General features: G+C 42.3%; 1 protein-coding gene across 5 annotated transcripts in view; it reads left to right on the top strand.

Annotated features, from left to right (window-relative positions):
* Window positions 1-5,569: 5,569 nt before the first annotated feature.
* PRELID2 (PRELI domain containing 2) overlaps window positions 5,570-23,499 on the top strand; it is a 67,904-nt gene continuing 49,974 nt past the window's right edge. Inside the window, exons 1-7 of one of the 5 annotated variants that reach the window (XM_038530506.1) lie at window positions 5,631-5,768; window positions 9,326-9,395; window positions 10,761-10,849; window positions 15,101-15,242; window positions 18,061-18,118; window positions 20,439-20,512; window positions 22,034-22,194. In XM_038530506.1, coding sequence (XP_038386434.1) covers window positions 18,073-18,118; window positions 20,439-20,512; window positions 22,034-22,194 — 281 coding nt within the window. In that variant the 5' untranslated portion in view covers window positions 5,631-5,768; window positions 9,326-9,395; window positions 10,761-10,849; window positions 15,101-15,242; window positions 18,061-18,072. Of the gene's footprint in view, window positions 5,769-9,325; window positions 9,465-10,760; window positions 10,850-15,100; window positions 15,243-18,060; window positions 18,119-20,438; window positions 20,513-22,033; window positions 22,195-23,499 lie in introns of all 5 variants that reach the window. The other 4 variants (XM_038530504.1, XM_038530505.1, XM_038530507.1 and 1 more) reach the window with 4 other exon arrangements.

Below are 23,499 nucleotides of genomic sequence, written 5' to 3'. Positions count from 1 at the left end.
TGTCCACTTCAGCCTCATCGCCGTTATAAAGAGCCAGTCATCCATTCATTCCCTCATCCATCCATTCCCTCAAAGCCAGTCATCCATCCATTCCCTCAAAATCCATCCATTCCTTTTATAAAGAGCCAGTCATCTATCCATTCCCTCAAAGTACTTGGGTTTCTACTATGTTCAAGCCACTGTGCCTTGCCTTCAAGATACAAAGATGAGTGTGGTATCTTAAAGACCAAACGAGGAACTTGTGTGAATTTTGCTCGTTTCCAAACTCGAGTTCCTGACTAGTTAACCTACCCAGTTTCGAAGCAATGGGAATTGTTTGTAGTACTTTCTCTCTTCCTTGAGGACATAGCAAGTAAGACTACTGTTGTGCAAACTGGCTGGGATTTTGAGCCACATGATTCTTTGGCAGTAGCTTCCCTTGTCAAGCCTGGCACATGTTTCCACCTTCAGAGTACCCCAATGTCCTTGGACTAGGCAGGTGGCCTGTGTTCTTACAGCCAACCAGCCCAGCTAAAGCCAACAGATTCTGGGTCCTTTAATCTTTCAGGACACAACCTTTTGTTGGCCTTTTGTGGGCAGCTAATCTGGAGTTGGCAAGTAGCTGCCCAAGGATACATTCTAGAAGAAAGTAGTTGTCAGAGTAGTGTGGGGGTGCAGGACCCAATGTGGCAGATGTCTTCTGTTTCACACCCAGTCTCCAGCTACTCTCTGGTAGCAGAGGTAGGTAAGGGTCACCATCAACTCCGCAAGTGAGTTATCTCTCCTTTGTGGGTCTCTGTGGTCCCCCAGGGAGACTGCTGCTTGTTTGTTTTTCTGTAAGGAGGGGTGGTAATATAGTAGAGTTGCTTTGTACATATAGTCAAAGGCTTTGACATCTAACCCTCCATTTCTCTCCTTATAAGAATTTCAAAGAAGCGCTGCTTTTAGGTTTAGTAAGGTGAGGATTAAGAATTAACTGGTGAATTTAGCAATTTCGTCATTGGTGACCTTGACAATAGTAGTTTCAGTGAACTGGCAGAGGCCCAAATTGATTGGAATAGGTTCAAGAGATTATGAGGAGCAAAAATGGAACAGAGGATAAGAGTAGAGCTGGAAAATGGTATGGGGTTAAGAGTGAAATTTTTTTAAGATGGAAGAAATCACAGTGTACATGTGTGTCCTGGTTGGAATGATCCGCAAGAGCCAAAACTGATGTTAGAATAAAGGGGAACTATGGATAAAGAGATGTCCTTGAACAAGAAAGAGGGCAAGGAAATTTTCAGTGATGCAGTATAGCTCTATAGGGCAGGAAAAAGTTTTCCTTGACCTTTCCTCTTAGGGTCCCTGGCAGGGTCTGAAAAATTCAACTGACAAAGCCAGATTAATCGGAGAGAAGTGTAGACATTTACTTACTCAAAGTTTTATGGAACATGGATGGGCTCCTTCATACGGAAATAAGGACCTGAAGAAATGGCTGTACCTGAAGGTTTTTATACAAGGTGTGATGAAGAGCGGGCAGTAATGTAGAAATATAATAGGACAAAGAGTTTAAGGTAAGTGTAATCAATACTGGGAAACTTGGCAAGGCCTGTTTGTTTGGATTCTTCTGGGAAATAATCTCATCCTGGAGTTAAGGATGCTCCTTTTTTCTGGCATACAGAGAACACTTCTCAGAAGAAGGTCTTATGACCTGCTTCAGGCAAGAAAGAGAGGGGAAGGTCAGAGAACTTCCTGCTTCTGCTATTTTCTTAAACTCCTTCAGCTTAAAATATTCAAAATGCCATGCTGTCATATTTTGGACTGCTGTGTTCTGAACCCTGTTAGCTGGTTGTTGAACAGACAAATTATATAAATTTGCAGTTAGGTAAACTATATTTAAGAAGGTAATAGGTATTCAAAACTCATCCCTTCTTAATTGTATTACTACATTTGCCATTAACTGTGTTCTATTTTTTTTTTTAAAGATTTACTTATTTATTTTAGAGAAAGAGATTGCGAACAGTTTGGGAGAGGGGCAGAGGAGAGACTCTTCAAACAGACTCCCCAGTGACTGCAGAGCCCTATGCAGGGCTTGATCTCATGACCCAGGAGATCATGACCTGAACCAAAACCAAGAGTCAGTTGCTTAACCAATTGTATCACCCAGGTGGCCCTGTGTTCCTTTAAAGAAATTTTTTTTTGAGTCTAGTTGATCCACAGAGATACATTAGTTTCATGTGTACAACATCTTGATTCAACTTTTTCATATGTTATGCTATGCTCCTCACAAGTGTAGCTATCCTCTGCCACCATACATCACTGTTACAATATCATTGACTATATTCCCTGTGCTGTATCTTTTATTACTGTGACTTATTCATTCTGTAACTGGAAGCCCATTATCTCCCATTCCCCATCATCCATTTTGCCCATCCAAGCACACCCCTTTGCTCTGGCAACTATCAGTTGGTTCTCTGTATTTACAGGTCGGCTTCTGCTTTTTTTAAATTCATATATATTTTTTTACATTCCACATATGAGTGAAATCATATGGTATTTGTCTTTCTCAGTCTGACCTACTTCACTTAGCATAGTACTCTCTAGTTCCATCCATGTTGTCTCAAATGCCACAATCTCATCTTCTTTTATGGCTGTGGAATATTCCATTATATATATGTTGCAGGATTTCTTTTCCTTCAGTGCCCGTGGTTCTTGGTCATGCCACTTCGAAGAATGAAGAGGTAGACCAAAGAGTGGTGGCAGCAAAGTAAAGTTTATTGAGTGAAAGTACAGTGCTCTCTAAGAGGGAGGGGACCCAAGAGGGTTGCAAGTTTGATGTTTAAATCTATGGGATTTTATGGGCTCTATAATGTGGGCTGTTTTAATATGAGTAACCCTCCATGCACCTGTCACCCAATCAGGTTTCTGTCCACATTCTCATCTACCAATCAGGTAGTTGTTCATGTGGGAAAGGGTGGAGGGCTCCTTCCAGGGTGGTGTCTTGTAGCCTCTCCCATTGGAGAGGGTGGTGGCCCCACCACTTCCATGAATCATGCTGGACAGCGGCAGGCAGGCCACCAGATCAAGCTCTTTGTTTAAATACCATGTTGGCTGGGGTGCCTGGGGGGCTCAGTGGGATAAGAGTCTCCCTTTAGCTCCGGTCATGATCCTGGGGTCCTTGGATGGAGCCCTGCATTGGGGTTCCCGCTTCCATCCCCCCTCAAATAAATAAATAAAATCTTTAAAAAAATATTTTATTTATTTATTCATGAGAGACACACAGAGAGAGGAACAGACATAGGCAGAGGGAGAAGCAGGCTCCATGCAGGGAGCCCGACGCGGGACTCGATCCTGGATCTCCAGGATCACACCCTGGGCTAAATGGGCTAAAGGCGGTGCCAAACTGCTGAGCCACCTGGGCTGCCCAAATAAATAAAATCTTAAAAGAAAAAAATCCCACTAGTTGTTGAGCTGGCCCCCAGGCCTGGGTTAGGACACCCAAGGCCATTCCCTTCCTGTCTGTCACAGACAAGTTGTTAAGTCCTCCCAGTAGGAAGACTTAAATCTGGGGCATTTAGTAAAGCCTAGAATAATAATATGGGGTCTTTTTCCTTCTAAGGGTAGCTTCCTCTTAGGATGGGGACCTCTTGTTCCTGCTTGCTTTTCTTCAGGCTATCCTTCGTTATATATGTATGTATATATATGTGTGTGTGTGCGTGCATGTGTGTATACACACAATATCTTCCTTACCCATTTGTCTATTGAACACTTAGGTTGCTTCCATATATTGGTTATTATAAATAATGCTGCAATAAACATAGGGGTGCATATATCTTTTTGAGTTAGTGTTTTCATTTTCCTTGGGTAAATAATAGTGGAGTGATTGAATCATAGGGTAGTTCTATTTTTAACTTTTTGAGGACCCTCCATACTGTTTTCCACAGTGGCCACAGCAATTTACACTCCCACCAACAGTGTATGTACCATACTGTTTTACTATATTTTGTAGTATATTTGGAAATCTAGAATTTGTGATACCTCCAGTTTTGTTCTTTGTTCTGCATTGGCTCTGTTAGCTATGTCCTAGCTGTTATGTCTACTGCATGTGGATGGTGGAAATGCCACACAGTGGTGCATGCCTGCGCTTGTCTTCCCAACTCCACATTTAGCGACATCACTTTGGTAGTTTGAAATTGGCCACAGTGGGAGTATTTATGCAACAGAAACTGCAACCAGTAGACATCCGGACCTTGTTTTGGTTGTTTTTTAAAAGGAGAGCTGTTTGTTAACCATTTGCAAGCCCACTGCTGGATTCAGTGGACCGGTGGAGGGACTGGCCTTAAATTAAGCGCTGACAGTTCACTCACAGGAACAGGACAGAGGGCAGAGCATTTGCAGAAGCGGGTAGACAGACATGGTAGAGATAGGTTTCCTATTTAAGTAAGTGAAAAAGGAAGCAAGGTAGTCACCTGAGAACAGGCTGGGAAGGAAGCGTTGAGGGTTTGAGGTAAGAAGGCTATGGGACAGTGAATTACAGACATGTAGTTTGTGGGGTTTTTGGTTGTTGTTTGTTTTTGTTTTTTGTCCAGTGCCATCAAAAGGCCCGCTGAAGTTAGTGGCTATGAATTTAAAAGGAGGCCTGTTACAATGGGCATATATGTCTCCAGTCTCTTGCAGTGGTGGGAGTGAAGCACCGAGTAAGGAAGAGCTGGATTTATCCCGGCCTATGGTTTTGCAGCGCCAGTATGATTTTGTGTGTCTGTAGCAATCGAGATTATAAAATTATAAAGGTTAAAGTCACCAACCACCTCAGAGACCTTCCTCATTCATCCCAGCTAAAATCGGGCCCCACGTCCTATAACTTTATAATCTGTTAGCCTGTTTGTTTCCCTACTTTGTTTATTGGATGTCCAACCACCGGGCTCACCCCTGTACCTGGCCGCAGGGACCATGCGTTATTTACTACTGAATGTGCAGTGCCTGCCCAGTGCTTGGCCCAGAGCAGATGCTCAGTGAGCAATGCGTTGAATGACCTATTGCATACACGGATTCCCTTGCTCCTTCTTGCAAAATTCGTACGGTCCAGGGAAAAGTACCCACATTCCCCTTTTCTCCCTGGCCCCGTGGTATTTCCACTTTGAGGAGCACAGGAATTTCCTTCACACGGTCGGCTACGCTAAGCCATGGCTCTTTACTTCCTGAACACTCCCAGCGCATGTGGGCAATTTTTACTGCACTTAGCGGCAGCTTCAAGCCTTTGAGACAGCTGCTCGGGTCGTGTGGGTCACGCAGTTGCCGACCTTCGTCACCCGGGCTCCGCAACGCGGAGGAGGGTTCTATTACAACTCCGGTTGCAGGCCGGGTGGTTTCGGTGTTTAGGATCGGTCGTCCGAGGGCCGCCGAGCGCGGGCTCGGGCAGGGCGACCACGGAGAAGCACCGCCGCCGAGGTCCGGCTGCGGCTGCGGCCCCGCCCCCTGCTCCCGGGCCCCGCCCCCTGCCCCCGCGGGCCCCGCCCCCTGCCCCCGGGCCCCGCCCCCGCCCCGCCCCCTGCCCCGCGGCCCCGCCCCCCGCCTCCACTCCGCGGGCCGGGCCAGGGCGGGGCCGGGCGCCTGTCCGCGCCGCCGCGAGGACAATAAAGTTTCCGAAGTTTGAAAAGGGAGGGAAAACAACCCCCACGCCCCTTTGGCGGGTGTGGACGCTGCGGCCCGGGCACAGCCCGGCGCCCGGCGCGACGATGGGGGTCACGGTGGACGTGCACCAGGTGTACAAGTACCCCTTCGAGCAGGTGGTCGCCAGCTTCCTCCGCAAGGTACCCGCCGGCCCCGCGCGGCCCCGAACCCCGCCCCCGGCCCCCCGGTCCCCGGCCCGACCCCCCGGCCCCGGCCCACTCCCCCCCATCCCCTCCCTCCGCCCCCCGTTCCCCCGCGGAGCCCGCGCCCTGTCGCTAGCGCTGCGGGCTCCGCGTCGGGATGTGCGGGGCGGGGGGGGCGGTGCGGTGCGGGCGGATTTCCTCGAAGGCGGCCCAGGCCTCCCCGGGACGCGGTGCGGGGAAGGGCCCGTGCGCAGCACCAGGTTCACACGCTGCCGCGCGGTCGCGGGCAATGTTCAGCTCTGGAGCTGGCTGGGGATGCTCCTGACTCGTCGATCTTTCTAGTACCTCGTGGACCCCCGCTCCCCCCCCCCCCCCCCGCCCGTGAAAGCCAGTGGGAGCCGCGGAAGCCGCCGCCCCTTGCCGTGCTACCTGCCACCTCGCTACTTTCTCTTTTATGAAAGGCTGTGGGACTTGGGGCAGGTGGCTTACCCCCTCTGTGCCCCAGTTTTGTGATGTGTGAAATGGGGGAAATGATGGTGCTAACGCAAAGGTTGGTTGTGAGGAATCCAGTGAGATCATTCGTGTGAGGTGCTGTTGTGCCTCCGAAACGTTCCCACAGTAGTTGGTGCTGCCACAACCGCGCCCTAGGCCCAGCGTTCCGTGGCCCTCCCGACCCCAGGGGCGCCTGCTAGGCCTGTGCTCCTGGTAGTAGAACAGGAAGTCTGAGACCTGGAGACTCCTGGACTGTACTCTGTCTCTGCCTTTAGTTACTTCATTTGGTCAAGGGTCCTATCTTCAGACCTCGGTTTCTGCATCTAAGATAAGAGTATTGTATCAGATGCTTTTTCAAAGCTGGTTCCCCTTCAGCTTTGACGTTTTTAAGCAAGATTTTCCAGGATTGTAGTGTTGCCTTCGGTAGCAGCCCCCACGCCATACACTCCATATGCAACACAGAGATGCTGGGAGAGGAAGTTAATTTTTTAAATAAGACCTGACCTCCATTAGAGGAGGTGATGCAGTTGAGGACTTAGGTCACAAGGAGTGATTTAGGACGCTGGTTAACATGGTGTCACCAGAGAGGCCCCCCCGCCCTTTTTTTTTTCTCAGGAGAATGTCAACTTGCTGATACTGTTCATGGACCTTCAGTAACTAGAATAGTGCCCACCATCTAGTAGGTGCTCAGTAAAACATCTGGCAAATGATGAGTGAATAAACCAATGAAAGCATGAATTGTGATTCTGCTGGAGTCTTTGCCTTAGGCCAGACCTCTGGGCCCAGATGAGAAACAGCACTCTATTTTTTATTAGGATTGGCAGTCTGGAGTGTGGATTCTCTAATGCCACTGTTCCCTTGGAATGCCATTCTGGATCATTCTTATCAAGAGCTGGGTGCTAGCGCCCAACAGAAAGACCCTCTTCTCATGAAGCTGATGGTCTCTAGTGGGTGAGACTGATGTTAATATAGGAACAACTAATGAACACATACTTCCCATTGATGACGTGTATTTACACAGAAAATTCATATTGCTGGGACCAAATAGAGCAGGGAAGGTCTGCTGAAGTCCTGCCAGGGTAGCCATTAAGAAAGGCTTTCTCAAAAAAGTGGCCTTTGTGAGATGATGGCTGAAGTGTGAATAGGAATTTCTTAGGGAGGAACTGAGGGGGAGGAACTGCTTTTGTACATTATCATGTTTATGCCTTCCAACAGGTGCAGGAAGGAATTAGGACCGATTTCCATTTCACTGCCTAGAGAAACTGAGGCTCAGAGAAGTTGAAGCAACTTTTCCAAGTTCCTGCAGTCAGCATTTGGGAGAGCCAGGATTTCAGCACATCTGAATCCAAAGTCTAAACTCCTAGTCCCCAGGCAGTGCTGCCTGCCACATTATAGGCCCTCAGAGGATTATTGAGGGGGAAAAAAATGTTCCAGCATCATCTTTGCTTTGCTCTGTGTCCAGTCTCAGTTTTTTTTTCCTCTAGTGTCTAAGAGTTTATTCATCTTGGTGGACCTGTTTGCCTCATGTAAGGGCATAGTGTAGATGTGTGGTAATGTGAGAAAATCCAGTGTTTCAGTTTTCTGTTGCTATGTAACAAATCACCCCTGTGATTTAGCTGATTAAAGCAATCAGCTAAGACTTGGGAGGCTCAGGCTTCTGTGGGTTGACTGGGTTCAGCTGGGTGGTTTTTGTGTGCCGTGTGTTATAGCTGAGGTCACTTATATAGCTGCGTGCAGTAACAATGTGTAAGAATTATTATAAAATACTTGGCAAAGTGCCTGGTATGTAGTAAGTAGGATATTTTGGAAGGCAGGGCTAGGGAAAGAACATTTTCAGAAAAGGCTTGGCAATGGGACAATGTGAACAGTATGGATGACACTACACATCCAAAGCAATGCCTCAGAGGGACTATGTGAGTCAATAAATTATGAGATGTCAGTGAATCCACTTGCTGTGAGAATTTTCACCTTCCATTACTTAAATCCCTGCATTGGAAGTCAGTAGATCTGGATGCCTCTCATTGTGCTTTCCTCATTAAAAAGCAGTCTGTGCCCTTGTGCAAATTAGAAAGGGGCCTCATCTAGGTGGTTGACTCCACAAGCTTACAGTATATGGGGCTATTGGAAAGGAAACTGGGCTGTTCATGCAAATTAGCAAGAGGGGTTGTTAGCCAATCAGGCCCTTGGGCCAAGCCATGGAAATGAAGGCTGAGCAAGAATTCCAGGCAAAGCCTCATCAGGACATAATGCTCCAGTGCAGGGGAGGCAGGCCAGAGTCTGGAGTCTGGCTCCCCAAGGAGAGGTCTGGGAGGGTTTGAAGGAGGCTTAAGCTGAAAAGGGATGACATCTAAACATGTAGGCTTGGGGATTTTTTGGTGCTTGCACACTTAAAGATCAGTGCTTCCTGCTTCTTGAATTGCATGTCTAATTTAGCCTGTTAAATCTCACACCTGGACGTGGTTTTTAGTATTATAATGAAGGGAAAAGCCAGTGAAAGGTCATAAATGGGGCCCATCTTGGCTCAAATTGATCCAGTTTTCGCAGCTGAGCAACCCTCTTAGGTGCTGTAGGGTTAGCACAGTGTCTGAAGTGGATCAGATCGGTTGAAAACTGGGGGGGTGGGGGGGGTTTGTTTGGAGCTTGTGGCTCTGACATCTGGCCTTAGTTTCTGATGGCAAGCAGCACCTGCCGGAAGGACTTGAAAACTGGGTTATTGTGATTTGTTAGCCTGGGTGTGGGGACCAAAGTCCCATCCCTGCTCTGTCTCAGCACTCCTTCCGCTACATGGTTGTAGCCATGTGTCCCCAGGTCTGCTTGACTAGAAGACCTTATGCAGTGAGCAACAACCATAACTGTGTATGACAACCCTACTGTCTTAATTTTGTATCTGTGAAATAATAGTGCCGTGTACCTCACCTGTCTCCCCGGATTATTGTGAGGATCAAATGTGTAATAGTTTGACAAGCATAAGCTTTTTTGTAAGTGTAAGGTAGTAAGAACGATCTTTGTGGCTAAATATACTTTTATTTTTCTCTTAGTCTTTATGTATTTTTTTTTCAAAGGAAGGCACTTGGCAGAAGGGACAATCATTTGAGGATCTCTGGGAAGCATTTAATCTGATTTTGCACAATGGTATGTTTGAAGCTGCTTCGCACTGAGGATGTTCTATTTTAAATAGCGTCTACTGATCTCCGCCTTTTGGTATGTTAGGACTTGCCTTCCAAGTTATTATATACTACTATTTTTAAAACCTGAGGAATGTTTGCTCTTCTTACACCTGCCTGTTGGATACCACAGGCAAAATATTAGCTACATGCTTTCAAAGCTAAGTGGCACCTTGAAAACAAACACCACAGAACTCTTTGTTCATGGAATATAGTGTTTCTCAATGAACCCTTCATGGAGGAATGCTCTGAAACCCAAAATGGTTTATTCATTATTACAGATGTTAAACTGTAGTTTCCATGCACTATATTGTAAGTGCACCTGACAGTGCATTTAGGTTTCTTTCTTTGTGTGACTCGTAGCTTTCCAGCTCTTAACACGTACAGCTGTTTCCTTCCTTTTACTTCAAACCACCTACAAAGAGCACACAAAGTTGCATGGATGAAGGTAGCAGTCTAGAAGCTCACTCGGGCTCTAGAAACTCAAGCTCACGTGGATCTGTTTACTGGGCTTGCATTCATGAGCTAGATTCAAACACTACTCCAGTTTTCTCTGCCTAAAACTGAAAAGTCATTAAAACGGAACCCAGAGGGCCGTTGTGTTGACTGGATGTCTGTTTCTTCTCAAATGAGGCCAGAGAAATTAAGAGCTTTTCAGTGTTACTACAGAGTTGTTCAGGTTGATTTTCTTTCTGTGCCATAGGCAAGAATCATTGTGAATAAAATGTAAGCTTCATGGGCAGAGATCTTTGATTTGTTCCTGATGCATCCCAAGCACCCAAAGAGATCCTGGAGCATAGTAGGTGCTCAGCAAATCCTTACAGTGTGAATGAATGAAATATACTGCTCTGGAGTGTAGCCCTGTGTAATTTCAGACTGAAGTTCGTGTGGGCTGCAGTTGCATGTCCTTACTTGAGGTACTATAGTAAAATGGACAGATTTAAATAATTTCTTTGCTTCAACACAGTGGCCTCAGGTTTTTATTTATTCTATCAGGAGCCTGATGTACCGAACAAAATGGTTGGAGTGTTGACCCTTAAACTCATAAAGGCGATTTATGAATGGCTATTTCCATTTAGAGTAGCAAGTTGATTGGGTAATTAATAATGTTTCTGTTTCTGATCCTCTCTTTTTTTTTTCCCCTTGCGAATCTGCCCCTTATTTGTGGAGAACATCTCTTTCTGAAAAGCTCCTGCATATGGGGGTGAACCCATATTTCCCAAATAAATGATCTGACAAATGATAATAGGGCTAGTTTAACATAATGGTTATTTATCTTTTTCCTTACACTGTAATAGTCTTTCTTTTATCTTCCTATCTTCAATCCTACTAGAAGATTAGGTTCGACATGAAGCAGAATGGTGCAAGCAGGAAGAGCACGGGCTCTGACATCAGACGGGGGGCCGGAGCGCTTCTAGCTGTGTGAGTTTGGGCAAGTCAGTTCTTTTTCTATGCCTTAGGCTCCTCATCTGCAGAGTAATATAGTAGTAACTGTCTTCTGGAATTGTTTGGGGGAAATTAAGTGGATAACCCACAGAATTGCATGTCCGCACACAGTAGGTGCTTTAAAGTACTTGTTAAAAATCTTGAGAGTCATCCTAACAATAATAATTTCTCACATTTATTTTATGAACCTAAAAATAAAAAGCTGAGAGAAGTAGTCTGCATACATCTTTACCAACTTGGAGTAATAAACAGAAGAAAGAGCATGAATAATGGTGCACATTTAAATTATGACTTATTTTTTAAATGTTATTTAAATGATGTTAAAGGGTACTTAGACACTTATCTAATGGTGGTTGTGGCTTAATCAGTTTATGAAAGGTAGGGCCAGTTTTTTTTTAATATATATATTTTAATTTATTCATAAAAGACACACAGAGGCAGAGGGAGAAGCTGGTTCCCTGCAGGGAGCCTGATGCGGGACTCAATCCCAGGACCCTGGGATCACACCCTAATCCAAAGGCAGATGCTCAATCACTGAGCCACCCAGGCATCCTGGTAGGGCAAGGTTTTTAACTACACTACCAAAGTACTAACAGGAAAATTTTCATAAGTCTACTAATGGACATTTGTCATAAGTCTGTTTATCATTTTGCTCCTGGAAGAAGGAAGAGGTAAATAAAACATGGCCCAGCCTTCAGGGAGCTCACTGTCAAGGGGACAGAGAGAAATATGTTAATTTTTATGATAAATGCTTTCTCAGGGGCATGTTATAGACATAGAGTGTGGGGCAAGGTTCATATTTTTTTTATAAGGTTTTAAGTAATCTCTACCCCATGGTGGAGCTCAAATTCACGACCATGAGATCTAGAGTCACTTGCTTCAATGACTCAGCCAGGCACCCCATATTTTAATTACAAATATATGAGAGCTTTTAGAGTATTTAGAAAGGGGTTATTGCCTTCTTAAAAAAGTAAATATTCTTTCTAGTACTCCTCCTTCTCTGACGTGATGCCTTCCCTAATGCTAGTAGAGAGGGATGTGTCAGGAGCTCTTGTCACACAGACTCTGAATTGGTAAAGCATGAGCGTGTGGAGTTTTACTATTCTGGAAAAAAATGTCTTCTAATAGTTTTTAGATTTATAAATTAAGTATATTTGGTTTGCAGGAGGATACTAGGAGTATACTTAATGCCACACCACAGTAAATTGCAAGATAAAAGCTGAAGTTCTGAAACTAAGTCTTTAAAAATGTTGATTTCATTCTTCAGAGGCAAAAAACCGCTACTATTTATTGAGAACTTGCAAGGTGCTAAGGTGTTAAGTTGTTACACTTTACATAAAATTATTCCCTTTAATTTCTATAATAGCTCTTTGAGAGGAGTTTTTTTCCCCTATAATTTTACAGATGAAGAAACTAAGGCAGGCTGAAATTGAAATAATTGGGGGGCACCTGGGTGGCTCAGTTGCTGAGCATCTGCCTTTGGCTCAGATCGTGATCCTGGGGTCCTGGAATTGAGTCCTACACCAGGCTTTCCACAGGGTCCCTGCTTCTCCCTCTGCGTCTCTCTGTGTCTCTCATAAATAAATAAATAAAAAATTTAAAAATAAAATAAAATAATTTGCCGAAGACTCCCACAGATGGACTTCAGACTGAGGGCTCTGGGATTCTAAAACTTATTCTGTTCTCAGCACTCTTTATTGTCATTTTCATTTTGTTTTTCAGTTCTTAACTTTGAGAAATGCAGTTGACCCTAAACAGCGTGGCATTTGTGTCCTTTTGACCCCCCCTGAAGACTTAACAATGAGTAGCCTGCTATTGGCTGAAGCCTTGCTGATGATTGATTAACACATATCTTATATATATTGTGTAATGTATTTTGATGGTAGGAAAGCTAGAGGGAAAAATATTAAGAAAATCATAAGGAAGAGAAAATGCATCACAATACAGTACTGTATTGAAAAAAATCCACATGGAAGAGGACCCACGCAGTTCAAACCTATGTTGTTCAAGGGTCAACAGTAATCTGACTTATAAAATGTTGCAAAACAGACAAAGAATTCGAGAATATCCTTTACCCAGCTTTCCTGAACCACTGTATAATTTTAAAAACCAGGGAATTAGCATTGATACAATGTGAATTTGTCATTGACCTTATTCAAATTTGGCAGTAGTCCACTAATACCATTTTTCTAGTCTAGGAGTCAGTCCAGGATCCCACACTGCATTTAGTTGTCATGTCTTTTTGTCTTTGTCTCTTCCAATACGGGACAGTTCCTTTCTCCTTTTTTTTTTTTTTTTTTGGTCTTTCTGGACCACGGTACTTTTGAAGGGAACTGGTCAGTTATTCTGTAGACTTTGTGTCTTTAAATGCATTTGGTTTATGTTCGCATTTAACATTGAGCTTGTAGGTTTTCCTTTGTGTCATAATTATGACAGGAGCTGCCTCCTTTAAAAAACATTATGTCATTGCCAATTATTAGGACTTTTTTTTTTTTTTTAAGATTTTATTTATTTATTCATGAGAGACACAGGCAGCGGGAGAAGCAGGCTTCCTGTGGGAAGCCTGATGTGGGATTTGATCCTAGGACTCCGGGATTATGCCCTAAGCCGAAGGCAGATGCTCAACCACTGAGCCACCTAGGGGCCCCTATTAGTACATTTTTGAATGAATAAGGGTGATGTGACATTGTTGGCCTTGTCCCAGCCAGAAGGGCTTTGAATATCCTCTGATGGTCCACCTCCCTGGCTTCATAGATGCAGCATCATCTGTATGTCTTGGCTCCTTGTCCTTTGTTCTTTCTACTTCATCCTCCCACTGGTCTGAAAGGCTAGGGAACAAGTATTCAAAATTTATTGACTTATATATGTTTTGTCCTGGATCATTGAAATTTCGATTAATCGAGGATTCATTTGATCTTGGTATAAAATCAACTGTGCTTTCCTCTAAGGTATGCTATTGCATGTAGCTCATAAATTTGGCACAATCCATAGTGATTTCTTGGTGTAGTTAAAGGCCACATCTCTTTTCAGCAGCTCCACCCATGCACATGCATGTTTAAAAATAGCCTGAGGAACAAAGATTCTCGTAGTGCTTATAAAACAGAAATATTAACTTACAGATTTATTTTAGGTCCTTTGGCCTTTGTAGGACTAATTGTACAGATCTGTCAGCTCAGGTGCTTCCTTGTGCACTCTTCGATAATGCCATTTGGAAGTTGGTAAACACGGGCTCCTTTGGAAGCCATGGACTCTTTTTTGGGGGATGGGTATTATAAAAGGCAGGCATTGACTTCTGAGCTTTTTGGCAAGTTGATATTTTAAAAACTCTTCACTCTTAAGAGTAGGCCTTGTAAAAGCTTGATATTTTTCCCTTGTAAATAGGGAAGGTAACTATCTTCATAAAGCTCCTCCCACAAATATATTGACTTATTTCTGTAATTAGATGGACTCAATTTCTTGGCCTCTCACTTGTCCTAGCTCTCTGTTTGTCTTAATGTATATTTTCCTTTTTATCTGGTATTTTGTAATTTGGGGCCTCTTTACCTTTCGTTTATTTATTTAGGTCTCTTTTAATATGTAAAATGTAAATGAAAGCAGGGTAACGTCATCATTGTAGAGGAGTCTACATTTTACCCTTGTTAGATATTTGCAACAGATTTATATCTTGGGGAGCAAAAAATGAGTTCATTTATACATTCTGTAAGGAAGTAAAATAATCAGTAAGTTCAAAATGAAGTCGAATATACCTTGGAAAATCCCTCAAGTCCCTCAGTATATATGGCACATGTTGTGAATATACATGGCTCTATGTAGTGATTCTTATGCTGCTACAGTTTGTGATTCACTGAGCCAGGTCCAGGGACAGCAAGCATTTTGACAGATAATCTGGGTATTTAGACCACTTTGTTTGTTTCTGTGAGAGTTCCTAGTGTGGAGGGGGATTGAAAATCTGTGTGACCCTGCTTGTGTGCAGTCTTGATACCATTTCTGTTTTTAGCTTAGCGCAGACACCTTATCTTAATAGTTAGTAGTTAATAGGTTTACTCCTTTGGTGGAGTACTAAATGAGAGTACTAAATGCATGTGAGGACCTCTAACACCTGGTGCAGGAGATCAGTGGATATAAGTCTTTGATGGTCTGATCCTGACCTAGCTTGGTCTTTCCATTGTCACACTATGTTTGAAAAGGTGTTCAGAGAAACCTGTCCACTGCTTCTTGTCTTCTCAGATCCACATTCCTGGTGATCACCCTCCCTGAGAGCCTTCCCTCTCAATCCCTCATTTTCTGACTTTAGAAAAAGGTTTCTGAATTAAATCATGAATATTGAAGTTACCACAAGATGGCATCAGATCATTTCAAGTAATATCAGGTAGGGGGAGCCTCTGCACAATAAATCTTTAATTTAAAAAAATTAGAATGTATGCCTTTCATGTCATGTTATTTAGCTATTATAAACAGACCTCTTATTTCTTTTCTCATTCTCATGTGGAAACATGAGGCTTGTGTCTATTCAACTCCCAAAAGTAGTTGGGTAGGAAAATGATTTGAATCATGCAGATGATTTGACTATAGTGAATGGTTCACTATAGTCAAATCACTATAGTCAAATCACTATAGTCAAATGAAGGCTAAAACCTTCATTTTTCTTATTATTTACAAGCATTGGCTAGTGGGAGACCCTTAGATATTTTACAGTGATCCCTCTCCACAATTTCCCGTCTCCCTATTATCCTTTAGTCGGACTTATTTTCTCCTGACATGTTTATTTTTTTGTTTGTTTCCCCAACTAACATGTAAACTCTGTAAGAGGCTACAGTTTGGTTTGTCTCATTACTATATCCTCAGTGCCTTGAACAGTGCCTGGGCATGGTAGGTACTCAAAACCTCTTAAGCGAAGAATGAATACAAAAGTTTCAGTATTATTTCAATCAATGCCCTTTGGCTTAATAAGCAAATCTTAAAATTATGTAAAAGTGTGAAGTTTCTGAGTTTATATTCTTCAGGAATTTCACTGATAACTTAGTGAAGTAATCAGAACTTGAAAGCTTTTATCACTATCCTTCTCTGGTGATTACATTTCAGATCTCTTCCATAATTTAGTTCAGTAATCTAACTACAACTTACAGTATATTTGTAATACTCAGTCAGGAAATATTGATGAATATGAAATGAGCAACCTAGGACTAGTAAAGGAAGTAGTTCATTTTACCATAGAATGAAAGTTTTTATTCTCTCTCTCTCTCTCTCTCTCTCTCTCTCTCTCTCTCTCTCTCGCTCTCACACACACACACACACACACACACACTCACACACTTCAGGGGATCTGTGTGAGGCTGGGAAATCTTCCTTGCTTCTATTGAGGCCCCTTGCCAAGTAGCAGAGTAGCTAAACCTGGCCCTCTCTAGCAGACATTATCTGAAGGGTAAACTTCAAGAAAGCAGTCATCATAATTTTGAGCATTTTTTTTTCTGGAGCAAAAATGAATGAATGAATGAATGAATGAATGAATACCTGAAAATCCATTTTGTGATTAGTTCTCAAGATTGCAATCGCCAGAATGGAAATGTGAATGACAGAGTTTCTGGCCTGGGGCATGATGAAGTGTCAAGACTTCTTGAAGACTGACCATCTGTGCTCTCTTCACAGATGGGTCCCCAAGCAAAGTGAAATTTATTTTCCAGATCAACCCCTGAGGTCAGCGAGGTTCATCTTCCTAATCATTCGCTCAGCAAAAATTAACTGAGTGCTTACTATGTGCCACCCACTGTGCTATGGTAGAGATATGGGAGTCACTGAAATAGATCATATTCCTATTCTAACAGAACCTGTGCTCTAATCCAGTGTCCTTTGGGGCCCTAGATATTTTTAATATGTGTGAAAGTAGTGGACCCTTTTCTCTGAAGATCAACTGGTTAGCCAGCCTCTCTCTCACATACGCACACACACGTGCATGCATACTGGTAGCTGAGTTGGGGGAGACCCACACTCCCTGAATCGCATTTACCACTTCCTTGGGTTCCAAAGACTTGAAGCTCAAGTTCACCGAGTGGAGAGCCCCTCCTCTCCTGCTCCTCAGCCTGTTGACTGCTTTTACTCCCCCTTAACACTTCCTGATGTCTTGGACAAGACTTTCCTGTCATTTTCTTTTCAGGTTTGGTCACACGATATAGCAGTGTAAACCTCTGGACAAAGAGCCCAAGGGGTGCTCAGCAGGCTTGGATCAGGGCCCCCCTTGTCCTATGGCTTTCAGGAAGTCACTTCCATGCAAGAGAAAGGATTGGATTTGAGTAATTCTGAGGTGATTTAAGGGTAGTTTAGGTAGACAGGCTTAGAATGCAATAGAAAACATCTATGGGTAAGTTACAGTCTCAGTGCTCTTTAGCTGGGTGATTTTGCACAAATTACTTAGCTTATCCAGGGCCTTGTTTTTCCTGTGTGAAACAGAAAAAGCAGCATATACCTCATGGTATTAATTTGAGAGTTAAACTGAAATAATATAATGTAAACTGCCTAAGACAAAAATGGTAGCTTTTTTTCAGCCTTGTTCTATCCAAATCGTCTTTCAGGGGAATTAGTAGATAAACGATTTATTGAGCACCTGGAGTAGACTGCTTCTGTAATTGTTCTCCTCTGATGCCAACCCAGCTGCCAGGAGATGGTATACAATCATAGCGAAAGGTTCACTTTGTTTTAGGCCTGGTTTAATTTCATGGCTCTGCCACTGACTAGCTGGGTGATCCTAGACTCTGTGATCTTTATTCAGTTTCCATTTCTGACAGATGAGACAATGATAACATGTGACCCAGTCACAGCAGAGAGGCTGTTTGGGGAGTTAAACAGGAGTGTGTAAGTAAATAAAGCATGTAGCACAGTGTGTGGCATAAAGGACACTCTTCATTTATGTAAGGCTGGTTCCAAAATTAACCTATTTTAACCTTACCCTCCCTCCTCTGGCCAGGGTTAGGTTGGATCTCAAGAAGGTTTTCCCTGGATTTATACAGGTCCAGTTGATGATAGCTTCCTGCTTATCTAGGCCCAAGTAGTAAAGTGAAGAGCCTTGATTAAAAACTGGCCTTAGAAGTTGCTTGGAAAATATGTACTGTTCCTGCAAATAACTCTGGTTTCTGGGAAAGAATTCACTTTGGTAAAAGATGAATGCTAATTCTTCTTTATGTGTTTTCATTTAGTATCCCAACCCCATGGATAAAAATGTCATCTCTGTAAAAATTGTGGAGGAGAAAAGAGGTAAGTTCTCTGAATATACCTCACTTCAGTGATGATCATTAAGTGATACTGATTTTTGTACAGGTGTTTGTGTGTGTGTGTAATCTGTTCCTTTTTTTAAAAAAAGATTTTATTTATTTATTCGTGAGAGACAGAGAGGCAGCGACACAGGCAGAGGGAGAAGCAGGCTCCCTGTAGGGAGCCCAATGTGGGACTCAATCCCAGGACCCCGGGGTCACGACCTGAGCCAGAGGCAGATGCTCAACCACTGAGCCACTCAGGTGCCCCTGGCCTTTTACTTTCTAGACAGGTGTATGAACAGGTGTATTTCTGTATTTGAAGTAAGAAAAGAGTACCCAGCATTTACAGCAGCAGAGGGCTTGCTTAATATGGTCATGTCATTCTCTCAATTAATAACTGATGATAAGAGTAACAGCTAACATTTCTGAGCAGTTAATAGGTGCTAGGCATTCTCATTTTTATTAACTCATTTAATTCAGACTAATGTATGGTTTGTGTATTATTGTTATGACTCCCATTTAATGTTTGAAGAAACCAAGAAACAGGTTAAATAAATTGCCCAAGATCACATGGCTGTGTCCGTATAATATATTCATATATTATTTTATAGATGGTAAAATAGTTGTGATTAGTAGCATGTCTATAAAATGCGACCATAAAGTAATTTGATTATGGAATCATAACTGTACTTGATATTATGGTTCCATATTGACCAGAGCAGGGGTTGACAAACTGTACTTGTCCTGCTTGATGTTGTGAATAAAATTTTATTGGCATACAACCATGCCCCCTTGTTTATATATTATCTATGGCTTCTTCCTTGCAACAATAGTGGAGTTGAGTTGTTGTGACAAAACTGTATGGCCCATAGGACCTAAAATATGTACCATATGGCCTTCACAGGAAATGTTTACTTATTCCTGAACTAGAATATAGGAGTCCTCACTGCTCACTGTCATTTGTGTCTCACTGGATACATTTTCACTGGTCTTGCTTGGACTTGAGAACTGGACCTTCTTGCAGGAGCTCTAGTGATGCACAGAATCAGTGTATGAACCTTTGGAGACATGCAAACCCACTTTTGACATGCTCTTCAGCCTCCTGAGAAAACATGAGTGCCACTGTTCATTATGTGATTATAAAGTCTTGTCTGTCCTTGGTGAACACAAAACTGTCTTTTGCTTGTGAGGGTCTTTTCTTCATGCCCATAATTCTATAAAATATATTTTAAAAAAGATTTTTTTCATGTATTTGCTCTCTGTGGGAGAAATGTGTTGACATCAGAGAAATCTTGTTTTAAGCCCTGATTTTGTTATTACCTGCATGACCTGACTTCTTGAAGGCTCAGGTTTTTCATTTATTAAATGGGAAAATAAGAATAATCCTGCTCTAGGTTGTTGTGAAGATCACATGAACAATGTGCACATTCCACAGTGGTATAGAAACATTAATTATGATTTCTGCCATTGGTAGGGGCATCTTTCTCTGTAGGAGTGGCTAATCCATTTTAAGTATGTGTGCCACAAACATTGGATGGGATGGCTAAAGAATGCCCGTGAGCAAGGAGATGAACCCGCTTCTACCCTGTCAGTGGCTTCTGGGCAGTCTGGGTGTTTGTACCAACATTCAATGCTACTCTAGCCAGAGCTTTGAGAAGCCCTATAGGAGCTTGGCTGAGTCACAGTAATTTCCAGGGCAAAAGATAAAACTTGAAAGGCTTTTTTTTTTTTTTTTTCCTCTGAACTGATCTCCCTTTTTCTTAATTCTTATTTATTTATATGTATATCATGGATGCTATTCTGAAAACTTTGTTCCAAAACAGAGTAGTGCCAGTCACAGGGAATCTGCTTCCCTTTAAGTAAAGAGTGTGACTAGTATAATTCATTATAGATTAAAAGTTTGTAGCCAGAAGCCTGTGCTTGAAAAAATGGTTGGTGCAGAAAGTAGCAGAATCAGATTCTCCGGTTTTTTGTTAAAACGTTCTGTTTGTTGGAATTGAGCAGAAGTCTCACTGGCTCTTGTCATTGGGGTGTTGACATTGATAGACCAGAGGAGTGAACGGTTTGTGATTCTCTGTCCTTGACATTAGACTATGCAATGCGAGGAGCTGTCTTACCCTTATTCCTTGATCACAGATGAGTGTATTTGGAATGATTTGGCCCAGAAAAGTGGTCAGGGACATGGAGTTGTGAGTCAAACATTTTTCTCTAGGAATTCTACAAACAGAAAATTGACATCAAAGTGAAAAGTTTTATTGACATTAGGACAAGAATACATTTTCCTTAAAATTTTTTTGAGTGTAAAAATTTTCTGTTTCTAGATGTGTCAACAGGGATCATCTATAGAAAGAGGATTGCAGTCTGTCAGAATGTGGTTCCAGAAATTTTAAGGAAGGTAAATTCGTTTTAAAATTTAATCAGATTTGGTGTGTAACATGGGGTGATTTTCACGTCGTCCTGGAAAGAGACAGCATTTTCTGATGTGCAGGAGTATTAGAATTTTCCCATTTGTACCTCATGGGAGGTACTCTGATATCTAATCTCAGTTTTGGCAGATGCCACCAGAGATAGTTTTTTTTTCCCATCTATTTCTGCTTCTCTTTTGTGGAAGGCTCTTAGTGGACATGGAGATGGCCTATAATTATTGTAAAGATACGTTGGACATTTTGTGTGAAGTGACCAGCTTTCCTCATCTGTCCATGGTTAGATATGACTCTTAGATAAGAATGATGAGAAGTGGGCAGATGGTAAATATTTAGTCTCATCTTCAGCAAGGAAGATAAAAACTTCAGTTTTTATTTCATTGTCAGAGAGTATAGTTATTTCAGGGAGTATAATGTTCTAGTGCTCTCTGTAATTCGTTTTGTGTGTGTTTCTGTAAAGTAATGGTGGTGATGATGAAATCTTCATGATAGCAAATTGTTTTCTCTCTTTGAAATTCTTAAGCATTCTGGTTGTTATTGGCAAAGGTAAGTGGGAATTTTTAAAAACATTTCTTGAATCATAAAGGGATTATTGACAAGAGTCCTTTTAGAATCATTAGGAAATAAGAGGAGAGCATTTTGATGTGTACTTCTTAGCGATGTCTCAGATGGTTGTTTCAACCGGAAGTGATTCTTTTTGTGATGGAGAAGCCAATTAGTTTGCAGATTTTACTGCTGTGCTGTTTGCAGAACAAGCGGTGGCTTCTATCACTTCCTGTTCATGCATGAAGACTGTGTCACATTCTTTGGAGGAAAGAAAGCTGATATGACAATGAAAAAGAACCTTATTTTATTTTCCACATGGTAAACTGTGTTACACTGTGTGCAGCAAATTATCACTGGCTTTTTCCACAGGGTGTGTACCCCGCCTTTGCCCTATATACACGCTTTGAATCTATTATTTAAAAAGGTGTTCAACTTTGTCTTGTATCTCAATTCTTAAATAATTTAAAGACACCTCTGACTTGTACCATGCTGCCTTTGTAGTTTCCCATGTCTCCTCCACCTTGGAAAACATACATTTTGAGGTATTGGACAGAGTTTAAAATGAAGAAAATATTTTATCTGATATTGTCCTGCATGCGAGCCCATAAGTGGGCCCAATTAGAATCCATCAATTTAAGAAGGCCATAACCAGCCCTAGAGGAGACGCGAAGGAGGTTGGTAATTTGCTTAGTGTTTAGCAGTTAGGAAAATCAGGCCAGGGACTGTACAGCCTGCATAAATCCTGGGCCATTTGCATGTCCTCAGCAGCATTTAGGAAGGTCATAGTGTGTTTGATTATCAAGGACTCACAGCCATTGGTGAGCCATCATTGATATATCAGCATCACTTGTCCTCTTAATTATCCAAGACTAAAAGCAATTCTGGACTCAGTATTAATGTAGCTTGTCTTCCTAAATTGAGAAAGCCGTCCACTCTCTGTTGGACAGGTGAGCATTTTAAAGGTACCTAGTATCCAGTTGGAAGAAGAATCATGGCTCAATCCTCAGGAAAGAAACATGGCTATACGGAGTCACTGCCTTACATGGACACAATATGCATCCATGAAGGAAGAGTCTGTCTTCCGGGAAAGTATGGAAAATCCAAATTGGTAAGATCACCTGTGTGTGTGTGTGTGTGTGTGTGTGTGTGTAGGTTGGGTGCAGGGATGCACAAATGACTGCATATATTAAAAAAGCTGTGATCCCATACTCATAACCTCTGTTTACAACTCACATAAGGTATGCATTATTAATTTTTTTTTTAGAGAGAGAGTGCAGGTATGGGCAAGTGGGGGGAGGGGCAGAGGGCAAGAAAGAGAGAGAATCTCAAGCAGGTTCTATGCCTGGTGCATGGGCTCGATCTCATGACCCTGAGATCATGACCTGAGCTAAAATCAAGAGTTGGACACTTAACCAACTGAGCCACCCAGGTGTCCCGCATTAGTAATTTTTAATCCTACAAGTAGTTAATGAATAGATTTCCCTTTGGGGGAAAAATAACAGAGCTTGACTCTGTCCAGTCCTGGTGCCTCTTTGTCCTCTCCAGAGGCAGTGAGTGTGCTGAGGATTCTTCCAGACTTTTAAGAGATACTCTTAGGTACTTACATGTGTACTCATAGAGCCTGTATAGCAAGGTTTTATATATATGTTTTTACATATCTATAAAAACTTTCATTATATATATGTAAAATATATATTGCTTTCATTCTGTATCAGTCATTGTGCACTTCGGTTTTTTGCTTAAAAGAACTTTATCCGTTTCGTTTATATTAAACCTAGCTTATTCCTTTGTACTGTTGCATAGTAGTCAATCCTATGATTATACTACATCTGTTTAGGTTTTTTTTTTTTTTTTTTTTAGATTTTACTTATTTATTTGATAGAGTGCATGTGCACAAGTTGGGGGAAGGACAGAGGGAGAAGCAGACTCCTCATGAGCAGAGAGCCCAATGCGATGCAAGGCTTGATCACAGGACCCTGGAATCATCATGATGGGAGCTGAAGACAGATGCTTAACTGACTGAGCCCCTGTGTAGCTTTTTTTTTTTTTTTTTTTTTTTTTGCTAAAGGTTCGGATGGTTTCCAGTTTATTACAAACAGTAGTATAGTGTTTGTGAAGCATGTGATCCTCACATATAGTATATGAGAATGTTTCTCTAAAGGAGTTTTATTTTTTAAAAATTTTTAAAAGATTTTATTTATTTATTTATTTATTTATTTATGAGAGACACAGAGAAGCAGAGACACAGGCAGAGGGAGAAGCAGACTCCATGCAGGGATCCCCATGTGGGACTTGATCCCTGGACCTTGGGATCACACTTTGAGCCAGTGGCAGACGATCAACCGCTGAGCCACCCTGTTGTATGTATTATTACATACAACAAAGTTTATTCTTAGTGTACAGTTCTATGAGT

This window comes from Canis lupus, chromosome 2, assembly GCF_011100685.1.
Source record: "Canis lupus familiaris isolate Mischka breed German Shepherd chromosome 2, alternate assembly UU_Cfam_GSD_1.0, whole genome shotgun sequence".
Classification (NCBI taxonomy): domain Eukaryota; kingdom Metazoa; phylum Chordata; class Mammalia; order Carnivora; family Canidae; genus Canis; species Canis lupus.
This window is presented reverse-complemented; position numbering and strand designations above follow the sequence as displayed.